Here is a 13184-nt window from a genome sequence, read left to right as displayed (position 1 = left end):
CTTGCTGGTGTGCGAGCGTGGCAAGAACTGCAAATGCCGGGGTGTGTAATGGCTTTCATAGACTTTCTGTTGCTGTTGTTCTAGGAAATAAAAATTTCCCTGTGGGGGTTTACACTGGAAGAGACCTAATATTTATTTACCAGTTCCACCCAGCAGGGCCGTGGATTGTCACAGTTCTGCTATCGACATTCGCCGAGCCGCACGGCTGTTCCCCTGGCATCTTCCTAATGACGAGGGTTATTTGGTCGTTATTTAAGAAATGAATCCGCTCCTCATTTTGGGAAAAGCTGTACCGCTGTTGTTTTCTTCTTTAAAAAAAAAAAAACAAAAAACAAAAAACAAACCAAAACGTCCCACGCCTGTGAATTATCGGTCTAGTTTATGGTACAGTAGAAACCCCTTAGGTGTTACTGGAATAACCAACGTTCCTTCCGAGCGGGAGGGAGGCATCGCTGGGAACTGGTTCGGAGCGCTCCCGCCTGCGGGAAAGCCACCGGCGGGCCCGTGGCGGCCGGTCCAGGGAGCGCGGGGACCGGTCCCCCGGCTGCCGCGTGTCCGTCGGGGCGAGCTGTAGCGCTTTGGGGAGCACCCGCAGCCCCTCAGGCTGCTCCGCCCCGCGCTGCCGAGCCCGGCCCGGGCCCTGGGCCCCGCTTCACCCCGGGGACCGGCTCCTTCCCGCACCTTCCCCCCCGCCGGACTCCTCATCCCGGCGTGCTCCGTGCCTTGGCAACCGCTTGGATTTTTCAGGGAGAGCGGTACCCAGCTCCCGGCCAGCTTCTGCCGCCGGGGCCGTCGCTTAATGGCCGTGGTTAATGCCGCCGGGCTGCTAATTGCGGAGCCTCCCCGGAGCAATTAACCACCTCGGTTTGCTCACGCCGACCGCCGGCTCGGAGCCCGCTCCCCGCCCTCTCCCGCGGCGCCCACCCAGGCACCCGCCGGTGCCACGGCATCCCCCGAGAGCCGTTATTCGAGAGTCATTAGCGGGGGAAGTCATTAGCGGGGGGAGTCATTAGCGGGGAGCGAGCGGGCGCGGGGGGGGGCGCGGGCTCGGCGGGGCGGGGCCGCCCCGGGCGGTGGTGGGCGGGGCCGCCGAGACCACGCCCCCCCCCCCCGCGGAGCGGAAGTGCCGGAGTTGCCGCCCGCCGCTGCCGCCGCGCGCGCGGGGGAAAGTTGTGCTCCCTGAGGGCGGCGGCGGGGGCGGCCGCGCCGGGCCGCGCTCCCTCCCTCTCGCCCTCCTCCTCCGTCTCCTTCCCGGCGGCGGCTCCGATGCGGCGGAAGCAGAAGCGGCTGCTGCAGGCGGTGGGGCTGGCGCTGGCCGCCCTCGTCTTTTTGCCCAACGTGGGGCTCTGGTCCCTCTACCGCGAGCGGCAGCTGGAGGGCGGCGGGGCGGCCGGCGGGGAGGGGGCCGCTGCCGCGGGGCCGCCGGGGGCAGCGGCCGGCGAGGCGCCGGTGAGTGGCGGCGGGAGGGGGGGGTGTGAGGGCTGAGCGGTCTCCCGTGTGCGGGGGGGGGGGAGCCGCTGGGTGAGGGGCGCGGGGCGGGGGGATCCTGCCGGGGGAGTGGGAGCAGCCGCCCTCGCCCGAGCTGGGGGCAGAAGGGGTTTGTGTAGGGGCTGGGTGCGTCCCTCGCCGTGTCACGGGAGGGAAGGAGCCTCGGCAGTGGCTGGTGGGGGGAGAGGAGTGCAGGGGGTGGTTCCTGTGCCCCTGAGGAAGGAGCTGCTTTATCTGTAGCCTGTGTCTGCGTTGGAGGGGGAACGCGAGTACTTTCTTGGCAATTCATGGATCCAAGGATCCGCTTGCCTTTTTTGGCTGAGCTTGGTAAGGGAATAAAGCACAAGCACATCCTTGCTCCGAGGAGTAAGAGAGGGGAGCTTGTCCCACCCTTGCGAATTTCTCTTCAGTAATTCTATCTCCAAGGGTGCTGCTCTGCCATTTCTCTTTACCTGCCTTGAAAGTGTACAGGGAGCGAGCATCACCCGTTAGCGCTGGATCCCCGCAGAGCTTAAGGCAAGGGCTGGCAGAAAGTACCAGGTGGAGCTTGAAGATTATGTCTGAGTACGGATCCTCCTTTGGGAAGAGAGGAGTGTATAGCTCCTCCTGGGAGAGGCAGAGGATGCCTGCTGGATCCCCGGCCTGATGATATTGCCGCACATGACTGCATTCCTTTCTTGTCCCGCTGGTGTAGTAGTAAATTTAACAGACAAACCCTTCTGCTTAGTGTGTGAGACAGGAAGGCTGGATCACCCAAATTAGACGTTTGGAAGCTCAGTTTAGCTGCATTTACTTTTGGCTATGTAATTGCTTTATCCCCTTCTGGGTTTGGCTTTGTACCATTAAGAATGATTGGGACTTGAAAGCTTGAAATGTCAGTGTGTAACTATCAGTTCAGCTGCCACCCTACAAGGCTCTGCTTGTTCAAAACCACTTAAGACTCTTAGTTGTCTAAATCTTTCCCTCCTTGGAGACTTGCTGCTGTGACTGCACCGTAAAGGTAGAGAAACCTACTGTGGTAATTTCTGCTCTGAGGGAGCAAAGGCTCTCAGAAAGAGGTGTACTCAAACTGAGACTGTTCTTCCTTCCCAGAAGAAACATATTTTCAAATTCAAGAATTTAGTACAAGTCCAGGTATAACCACGATCATATCCTTGTAATGTTCCATGCTCGTAAGGAAAGGGATCAGCTGTTACCTGCCGTAAATAATACATTTGTAACGGATCCCCAAATCTGCACAGAAATCCCTTTACACAGCGATCATTACATTCCTGAAGTTCCCAGTGTTACAGTGTGCCTTATGCTTGTATTTCGGTTGGATGCAGGGAATCTATTTTGCATGACTGACAAAAATCAAGCCCTGTAGTCTACTGCTCCATAGCTTTGCATGATATGGTGTTATGGAGAATGAAGACCACTGTAAAATCATGTGTCTTCCAGAGGTTATGAGAAGGTTGGTAATTATTCCTAGGAAGCTGCAGAACTCCTTGCTGGAAGTCAATTCTGGTTAAATCTATAAGGAATGAAGCAACAGTGATGAGCTGACTTTTTGTTTTTGGTCTTCCAAAATTGTCCTTGAACTGTGGGGCTTTGGGTAGCTGTAAGGCAGGCAGTTCCTACAGTACAGTATGTCACTGCAGATTTCTGTGTTCTCAGTATTTAGATATCCCTTATTGCTCGTGTTGTACAGAATGTTGACTGTTTTTCTTTATGTCTGTTTAAAGTATGGCAGCTGTCAGTAAATTGAGATCTGATTTTTGTTTTGAGCTGGGCACAAAACGTCTGTGCAGCTTGCAGGAGAATTCACAATAAAACCTCTCTGCACTTGTGTAAATCAGAGTTACCGGGTGTTAGGCTGAAGGCTTCATCTTCCAGTCTAATTAACATGGGGTTATGGGCTGCAGCGCGTCTGTGAGTGAAGATACACTTGTATCATATGCCTGTTTTTCTGAAGGATTGGGCCCTGAAATGGTAGCTCCTGTTACACTGAGCAAGGGAAAACATACCCAAATGCACAGCTGGCTGTCTTGGTAAAAATAATTTCAGGTGAAGCAGAATAAAGGCAAACAAAATTTTGGGGGTGTTTTTGTCTTTTTTTTTTTTTTTTTAAACTGTTGTAATAGAGGTATCTGCCAGCTGACTGCAGAGAGGTTTTTGGGCATCCACACATTCAATGGTTCTAGCCTCTCTTCCTTGGTCCTGACAAGCATTCTTGGTTTTTGTACTTGGCTAATCAACTTCCAGCTTGTAAATGAGCATGGTGTTTGTCTCCTTGTTCATGAAGCCACTTGGAAGAGTTGACTTTGTAATACCAAAATTCTAGATGATAGGATACTATAGCATAAAAATTTATGCTTATAACAGAAAATATTTTCTTCTGTTTCTGGCTTTAATTTGCCTTTTTGTGCAGGCTAATCTTTGAATTGAGGACATTTCAGATGTGATACGGAATTGAGCTTTTCAATGAAATCTCTGTCCGGGCTCATTCTTTCTCTTTAAATGGTGCCTGCTGTTTCAGTCAGTAATTTTATCTTTCAGGGTAACAGCAAAAGGGGGAAAAAGGTTTTAAGAAACAGCTGAATTAAAGGTATAAAGCAATTCCTAGAATGTAGAGTTGTGATGCTAAAATTTTGAAGTTTAAAACCTGCTAGGACTTTGTTTTGTTGTCTATCTTGTGCTGCATGTTACCTTCCAAATGGCAATATATCAGTGTGGGCGATTTTGCCTTATTTAATCTTTCTAGTGTCTGAAACAAACGTGTCAGAAAATTAAGCAATCAGAAGCCATGTAAATATATTCTAGGAAAGATTATGCTAAATGGTTTCTGCAGAAGTGCCTAGGCAGCTAATTGCTTCTGTATTTACACGTTGGGGGGAAACATTATGGTGGCTGAAAATAATGTATTGCTTTAATAAGGTGGATTAGGTCTGTGTTCTTCCCTTCTGCTTTTGGGTTTGTTCTTCTGCAGCTCTGTTGGGTGTTGCTTGTTCTGCAGGGAAGGGATGGCCTTAAGCCATCAAGGTCTTGGCCTCAAGGTCGTGCTGCAGGTCTGTTTAGAAAAGCTGATGCATTGACTTACTCTTCATCTTCACTACAGGTGCGTGCTCAGAAGTGTCCTTTATCAGTGTGTACGTACAGTCGCTCAGCAGGTGATACGAACTAGGAAGTCCTCTTTTCATGGTGTGTGTAACAGGTTTGGCTAGTGTCATGGCTTTAAATGAGGATGGTGGTGTCAGAGTACTGAAGTGTTTCTGCTGACAGCAAAAGCATTGGCTTAGAAGCTTCTTAAACTTAATGATTGTACTTTTTTGCTCGCCAGTGTGCGTGTATTGGAATGCTCATGTAACACAGATTGACTTTTGTGTAGTTCCATCTCTTTTTTTTTTTTAACAGGCATTCAGTAAGTAAAAACATATGATGTGTAGGTGTGGGGGTAGGAAAAAGCAAGAGAAATGCAGCTATTCCTTTTGTCACTTGAATCTCTGCTGTCTGCCTCAGAGGCTGTGGGCATCCTCAGCCAAAATGTTTAATTGATGTGTAGTCCTACAGTACATAAAATGCAGATGAGTTAGTTTGTGGGCTAGTGGTTTATTCTTGGGCTAAGGCAACTATTTATGTGATTTCTAATGCTCTGCAGAGATACTGCTCTGTACCTGTGTGGTCAGGCTGGAGATCGGCATGCTGCGTGGTACCTGCTGTTACGGGAATGTGGCATTTGAACTCGGAGAGATACTAAGCTTGAACATCTCTTTGAATTGCTGGCTAAAAGCATCGTAGCAAATTATCTGCCTTTCATTGCATTCGTTTTTATCTGATGTGATGCATGCTTTATGGAGTCACCCTTTAGCTTGTTGTAGTAGTAATTTGTGCTCTATAAATTAACTTGTGAGCATGATGGAAGTATATAAATCACATAGGTGATTGTGTGGTGCCCTCTGCTGCCAGCTGGCTGAGTGAAGTGGATGTACCTGCCTGCTGGTATGTCGTGAATGACACATCAACTGTGAATTTAGGATTGAAAAATGGTTTGTGAGAATGCTTCTTTTGGAAAGTTTGCAGTCGTGAACTTCAGCTTTAGTGCAATTAAGCTTAAAGTTTCCATCCGGTATTGCTGAAAATGTAGCCCTAATGACGAGCTGAGTGGGGAGCAGTGCTGTGCTGCCTTCCAGACTGCTTCTGCTGCTCATGTCCTCCTCAGCACAGAAAGATGATCAGCTTTGCCATTCTGACCTGGAGGCAGCTATGAAGCTGTCAAGGATTGTCAACTTCATGTTGTGGTTGGCAAAAGCTAATAACGAAGAGGGTGGTTTAGCAGCAGACTGTGTGCTGCCAAGGCTGGGGAGGGAGGAGAAAGGCTTGGGAAAAGTGAGAGGAAAACCTTTCTGCTCTCTGCCAGTCAGGGTTAAATAGAACAACCAACTTACCGTACCTCCTAGGCAGATTTCTTTGGCAGTTACACTGGTCATGCCCTAGACTTTGCTACTGCCACTGAACACTGGGGCTTGGCTTCTCACAGACCTCTTGGAGACTGTCATGTTGGCAGTTGTATTTGCTGGTCACTCATCAGCTGATACAAAAGCAAACTTTGAAAAGCTTATTTTGGTAAGTGCAGTGTAAAACAACTGGCATCTAAGGACCGAAGTGCAAGTGCTGAACAAGGCTGCTTTAAGAGTGACTGATTTCCAGTGTGGGCTACTCTAAAGTTGATCACGTCAGTGTGCTTGTGAAACAAGTAGGTTTTTCTGGACTAGATTAAGTGTGGACCACGCTTCTGATTAGCAAAGTGAGCTGAAGTGAACATGAAGTGGCTAAACCATCTCACAGCTGTGAAGTGCAAAGTAAAATTTAAAATTTGGAAAAGATGTTTACTAAGAAACTAGAGCTGTCAGCAGTCTTCATTCAGGGTCTCATTCCTTCTGGTGATCTTCACTGTAATGGCAGTGCAGAGCTGAATGAACAAATGAGCTGTGTGCTAGGTCTCCAATGCTTTGTGAAAATAAAGGTTTATTATACTTGCTGTTCTTTAGGGGAGATTGTGGAGCAGGTGCTCCTGTTGCTGGATAAGTGGCTCTGTTACCATTCAGACACACTCAGTGGGCAGTTCTTAGTAGCTGCAATAGCTACCTTTCCTCATGGAAGGAAGATTTCAGCAAGAGAACTTCTTTGGTTCCTGGCACCTGGACTACTTTTTGGGTCACTGATGAAAACCGTAATCGTGCAATGATCTCCAGAGCTGTGTATTTTTCCTATATGAATATGAATCAAATAATGAGAGACAGCAAGATTTAAGAGCAACTATATAGGTATAAATTTCCTGGCAGATAACTGCTATGTATTTGAATAAGTGGACTGATAAACTAATGGAAAGCTTCTTACCACAGCTGAGGAATGTTGGTGAATTTTGGCAGAAAAATGCTACCAACCAGACTTTGTTACACAGTATCATCTTCCACTCCCTGTTTCTATACAGGCATCACTAATAAAAAGATAAAGAACTGACGTTAACCTTCCTGTGACTCTTTTATTTGCTTCCCTGTAGAGCCAACTGTAACCTTATTGACATTGCTTAAGAACAGATCCTGTTTAACTTAAACTTTGAGGAAGTTGTTATCCAGGTGTAAAAGCAATCTGCATGCTGCTCCTACTTCTTTGCAACCTTTTCCTCTCCCAGGCAACACAGGCTGGTCGCCTTCAGCTTCCTTCTGGAAAGTAAAGAGCTGGTGGGGTGCATTAGGAGTTTGTAGGAGGTATTCCACTCTGTGTGTGAAATATCACCGGGAAGAAAAAAAACCATAAAACATGCTGCAAAAAAATTCTTTTTGATCCAGTATGAAAGCAGGCGTTTCAACCTGCTTGGTATCCTGTTGATGTTAGTAGAGCTGTCGTTGGTAGGCTTTTGTGGAGTGCACCTTAACTGGAGTGTGCTGTGCTGAGTTTCATGGTACTTCAGGGTGGTGTAAATGCTTATGTAAACAAAACTGCAGTGATATTTACCATCAGAGGCCTCTCTCTCTAGTGTCCATCATGCTTCGTGTTTTCCATCCTGTTAACTCTGTAGAGTAACCTCTAAGTTACACCACTTTAAGCTGTTTGATAGTAGCATGAATAATGCATGATACTTGTGTAGACACAGGGAGAGAGGTGGCTTCAGTAACTTTGTGCATATGAAATCTTTTAATAATAATAGGTACTCTCAGGCTGGGTGACCTGAGTGTATGTGTAGATTTTCTTTTGGATCACCTTTACTAGAAAACCAGAAAGGAATTTTCCCGTGGCTGAATGGATTAAAAACTGGCTGTTCTGATGGGATGTACTGTGATGGCAAGCAGACATGAATGATTATTTAAATAATCATTAATTTAAATATGATTTAAATTTTACTTCAATCAGATTGAGGTAGGTTGGGTTAAAGCTGAATAGTTACTTTGTGTTAACCTTGTGTCAATCTGTTCCTATTCTGGAATCAAATTGGGAATAGCCTTTCTGCCCTACCTGTGTACTTTGCCTTAACCTAAGCCAGTGTCCCTCGACAGAATGGTTTTGGTCAGTCCTAGTGCAGTTTGGCCACCCACATATTCCTTCTCGATACAGCTTGACCTGGGATTCCTCTGCCTCTGTAGACGAGTATAAAAGACATTCTGACTTGACTTCAGGTCCCAGATTGTTTGCAAAACAGATAGCTGTTGGTGGGGACTTTTAGCAGTTAACAGAAAGTGTGAATCTGTTTATCAGATTTCATAGACTCCTGACCAAATCCTGATGCTCGAGTCACTTTCAGGAGTATAACGGTGTGATGCTTTATTACCAGATCCAGAGATAATAGCCTCCACCCTTCTAATTTAATATTTTTATGTTCTACTTTTGTACTGCCTTTCATATTGTTTGCGATGAATAAACTTTCACATTCTCCGTTATCTCTTTAAGAGTCTACTTGTAGTTTTCCCTTCAGATCTGGCATGCTGCTCATGACTTCTTACAACCCAGGGAGCTAGGAAGTGTTACTGGTCCTGCTTTATTCAACATGAAGCCTAACCTCTCAGTGGTAATGGTATCTTTTTCTATCAGTGTAACTGACACTCGTGGTATTTCCTGCATTTTGTGTTACCCTGGCTAGATGATGGATAGGTAACAAGGAAAGGAGTGTTTATCTACACAGCTTTGTTAAGAATATGAGTAGTACTGGATATCAAATTATGGCTGACTTGTCAGACTGTGCCTCTTTCCTTAGATTTAAAGGGTCTGGCAAACGACTGGAGAAAGCTACAGATAAGTAAATCAATATGTAGCACAGTAAGTTGCCAGGCAGCCCTCCTTTTCAAATGCCTGGGTAGGAGAGTAACTTCTATGGTGTCTGAGATCTGCTGGCAGCTCTGCATCCAAAGTCCTGTGCACCCCCTAAAATATAAGAAATGTGTCACTTCACATGTCTCCTTATTGTTCATAAACTTGATAAAGCTTTAAATTGCAGCTTCAAAGAAGGGAGGTCTACTGTTTCTTAGTCCTTAAGTTTGCCTTTCTTTCTAAATTATTAGCTCTCTTTTCCTGCCCTTTTGCAGTTCTTCCATTTTCTCTGATCTTAGCTCCAGGGTTAAGAGAGAGCTCTCTAGAGCATATATCCATAATTAAGGCTTTTTAACCACAGTTACAGTGGAGTACAAGCAGTGCTCTGGTGTTGCCGACACTCAGGGAGGAAACTTGCTTCAGTAGAAAAGCTGTTGATTTTATTATAACTGATCTCTCTGCTATCCCAGTCATGCAGTCCCCTCTGATACTGCTTCATGCCTTCCCACTTTGATAAGTTATCTTTCTAAGGTTGATGACCATTAATGGCGTATCTTCTGTAGCTCACAAGAATTAAAATATTTATTCTGCCTGTCATTTTCTTGGAAACACTGGCTGCCAGCTATTGTGAGCAGTGTCCCTCATGAGTATATTCAAAAAGCTTGAGGAAATGTCATCCAGCTCATTTCCAAGGTCTGACTTATTTCGGTCTTACTGCAACTCTGTCTGGGCACCTAAAACACAGCTTTCATTAACTGCACCCATGGTTGGCAGCATTCAGCAAACTTTCCTCTTTTGGAGGTCATGACATAAACATGTTGCCACCGGTGTGAGTCTGGGGTGAAATTCCTCAGTATAGGTGCTTGTGGAGGTTGTACGACTACAGTGGACAAGAGCACACAGAGGCAATTACTAAACTGTAGCTGATGGCTTCAAATTCACACCCACAAAACCCAGTTTATATAACTATATCTATTGCTTTTTGATACTACTGAGTCAGACTGAATGATAAGCAGTTTAGACATATTAAGGGTTTAATATGGAAACCCTGTTTTAAGTGAGTTGATGTAACTCCTGTGGGTATTGTGATTCTTTCCTTGGTCAGAAATAGAAAGCAAAGGAAGGGGAGGAGGAGGAGGAGGAGGATGGAGTCAGCAAAGGCTTGACTGCATAGTGCTGCCCAACCTGGTGGAGAAGTTCACTCTTAATGTTTATTTGGTGATTGTGTCTTCCAGTCTTGACTCCTTATTAATTTTTCAGTTGTAATACCTTTTTCTTCCCAATTAGCACAACAAATAGCAGAAAGCAACTTCCAAAAACTTTCTGAATAGTGAATGCTGTCATCCTTCCCTGTTAAGCTGAGCATTGCCTTTGCAGCGAGGTAACTAATTTCTGTTCAGTGTCTCTCCTCAACACTAATATGTATTTCTTGCTTGTATGTCGTGTAGCTGATGTAGCAGTGACCTGACATGTCTCCCTGATGTAGCTTTCAAATAGAGAACCTGGCCTGTTCTGGTGGTTGCAGTTCACAAGGTGACTGCTGAAGTCGAACTTCCAAAAGGCATGTCAGAGTCTTTTTTTAAATGCACAGAAACTGCAGCTGTTTACTGACATAACGACTAAGGGGTTAAATTTCAAATACCTGTTTTTACAGGAACGCATATTTGAATTTATATCTTAAAACTGCAAGCCTGTAAATGAACTCTGTCTTCCTGCAGTAGAGCTATTTGATAATTAAAGGATTTGCAGAATAACAGTAAATCAGTCTGTCTCCTGCAAGAATTTTCTGGATGCATGAAATCTTCCTTCTTTTTTGACTATTCTCCCTTTGCAAAAATCTGATTAGAATGACATTTTGTCTTTGTTAGTCAAAGTCTTGTGATGTTTTAGAGCTTTATCAGATCTTATCTGGAAACACTGTCAGCTGTCCCTCCTACATGCAGAGCTGCTTTGCTTCTGCCCTCTTGAACAACTGTTTTTACAGGATTAAATTGTTATGAAAAGTTCTGCTCTGCTTGATCTCTAAAGCCTGAAACCCTTTGCTTGCAGTTACATGTGCAAGCTAAGGTGGCTTTTCAAAGGATAGTCATTCTCTTCTCCATCTTTGCTTGTGATTATTCAGAAATCTAACATTTAAAACCTCTCACAGTCAGTCTTAGTTTTTCTCAGTGGAAGATTGTGTAGGCTTGCCTTTGTGTAAATTACTTGTGTTTAGTTTCATTTGGGAAGTTACTTTTACCTAGTTCATGATACTAGCAAGCAAACAATTTTTCTCCATGATGGAAAAGAGTGTTTTTTTCTTTCTTGAGCTTACCTAACATTTCTCAGCCTTCAGATGAAGTCCAAAGAAGAAATTTTCACACGGTCTAGTAAGCAAGAGCTGTTGCTTAATAAATAAAACAGGTGAAACAGAGTTTGAGTGTTCTTAATGTTTAGACCAAAGTTTTCAAAGATGTCTTAGAATGTGATGTTCCTTTGAAAAATAAGTCTTAGTGACTTTGATCTAGGGTATGATACAAAAATAAGCACATAACCAGGTCTGGCTCTCATATGCTTTTTTTTGTTGTTGTTGTTTTATCTTTTAAAAAATTATTATTTTTAAGAGTGAGCAGCTACTTCACTTCTGCTCAGACTGACTTTAATCTTAACTCTGCTTCTTTGGAAGTGGCTCTCTTTAGAGATTACTTTCAACTCAGATAAGTAAAAGCAAAATATATTCCCTCACTAAAGAAAATCAGAACCCCGAAAGCTAGATAAATACAGACATAACTATGTTGTAAAGGGTTTCAGTTAGACAAGTAAGTTATTTTATGTAACATTACAGAAGGTCACTTAAATTTAGCCCAACTGTCAGTTCATGTTAGCCACTACATAACAGGCTTATTCTGGATCTCAAAAAGAAGTGAACCCTGTGATTATCTTCTGTCTTCTCATTTATCTTCCAGGTGGCCTGTTGCCAGGGTTTAGTGTGTGATAGCCAAGTAATAAGAAATAACCCTTTTTTCCCACTCCTGTGTATGTTAGTTTTGCTGATCAACCAAATACACCCTGGACTGCCACTTCTCTTTGATTCTCAGGCTGCAGCTTACTGTGTTGGAAAAATCTGAAACTCCTAGTGATATTTTGCTGTTGCATGCTGCCTAATTCTTTTTTTGTGGCTGTTTTTGAATCAGATTCAAGGTACTAATTTAGTCTGGGGCGGAAAAAAGTCTTCCTTCAGAAAACCAACATCTGTTCGCAGGTCTTGTTCACAGCAGCAAAAGAGCTGTATTGGTACAATTAAAGTGTTTGGAATGAGACTTCTCAAAATTATTTTGCTTGCCTGATTCTGAGGGCATGGGAGTGAGCTGCAACAACATCTGCAAAATATTGGAAGACCTGAGATTTTGATATAGAAACTGGCAGAAGTGTATTTGGTTATACATATGGAGACCTGAGGACTGTCCATGTTATGATTGTTGCTATTTTCCTCCTGTTGCTGCTGATTCTTTGAAGTGTGGGTCTTTCCCTGTTCTGCCCCAGATTGTTTCTGATCTTCAGATGTGGGTTGTGTGCCCTGTGAATGGGGATGTGGAAGACTGGAAAAGCCTTATCTGCAATGTGTGAGGGCCTTACTTGTGTCATCCTTGATTTTGATTGCTGCAGAGTATCTGTGTATAAAAGATAATAGGTTTTCTTTCCTGTAGTTGTTTATTTTCTGCAAATAGGAACTTGGGCCAGCTGATTACAGAAAGAGAGTCCTTGGCAAAGCAATTACAAACTAACAAGAAAGTGTCTCGAACCTCAGTCTGTGCCAAGACCCTTTTCCTTGTATTTTGGCCAAAGCTGTTGTCAGCATAAGCTAATACTGGTTACCAAGGGTGAAAGGCCTAAGTTCTGGAAGCAAGTGATGTCTTGTTGTCTTTCCAAGTGCTGATATTTTTATAATAAGAGGGTGCTCATAGTAGAAATGCATCTGAGATGCTGTGAATTGATGCACGTAAGCAGAGAGCACAGGCATTGCAATAAATTAGCTGGGAATTGTCAGTCGTGTAAAAGAACTCAAATATTGGCTTAACCTGAAAATGTTAAATGAAATAGACTACAGATTTTCTCTCTGGATCTCTGAAAACAATAACAAGTCATCTGAAAACTTGTTTTTAAAAATTATTTCTAGAGGGTATGTGTTTTCAAGCCTATTGCAGTGAAGTCTATTTTTATAGTCCTTGAAAACAAAACCTGACAGACCATATTTGCCAGCACTTATATTGGTATGGTGACAGTGCTTCTTTTTAAAGCATGCCAGAGGAAATGCTCTGTGCCGGAGCATATGTCAGTGATTAGTGGGACCAGTGCTGCAGTATGAAGTGGGAGAAATATGGCTGTGTGTAGCAAAAGCTGAATGGACAAAACATGAGAAATGTAGTGGTTTACAG

General features: G+C 44.3%; 1 protein-coding gene across 3 annotated transcripts in view; it reads left to right on the top strand.

Moving 5' to 3' along the window:
• Positions 1-1168: 1168 nt before the first annotated feature.
• The window catches only part of GALNT10 (polypeptide N-acetylgalactosaminyltransferase 10), an 85506-nt gene continuing 73490 nt past the window's right edge, over positions 1169-13184 (top strand). Inside the window, exon 1 of one of the 3 annotated variants that reach the window (XM_074915788.1) lies at positions 1169-1370. In XM_074915788.1, the coding sequence (XP_074771889.1) occupies positions 1267-1370 (104 nt within the window). In that variant the 5' untranslated portion in view covers positions 1169-1266. Of the gene's footprint in view, positions 1450-13184 lie in introns of all 3 variants that reach the window. The other 2 variants (XM_074915787.1, XM_074915786.1) reach the window with 2 other exon arrangements.

Source organism: Athene noctua, chromosome 12 (genome assembly GCF_965140245.1).
Source record: "Athene noctua chromosome 12, bAthNoc1.hap1.1, whole genome shotgun sequence".
Lineage (NCBI taxonomy): Eukaryota > Metazoa > Chordata > Aves > Strigiformes > Strigidae > Athene > Athene noctua.
This window is presented reverse-complemented; position numbering and strand designations above follow the sequence as displayed.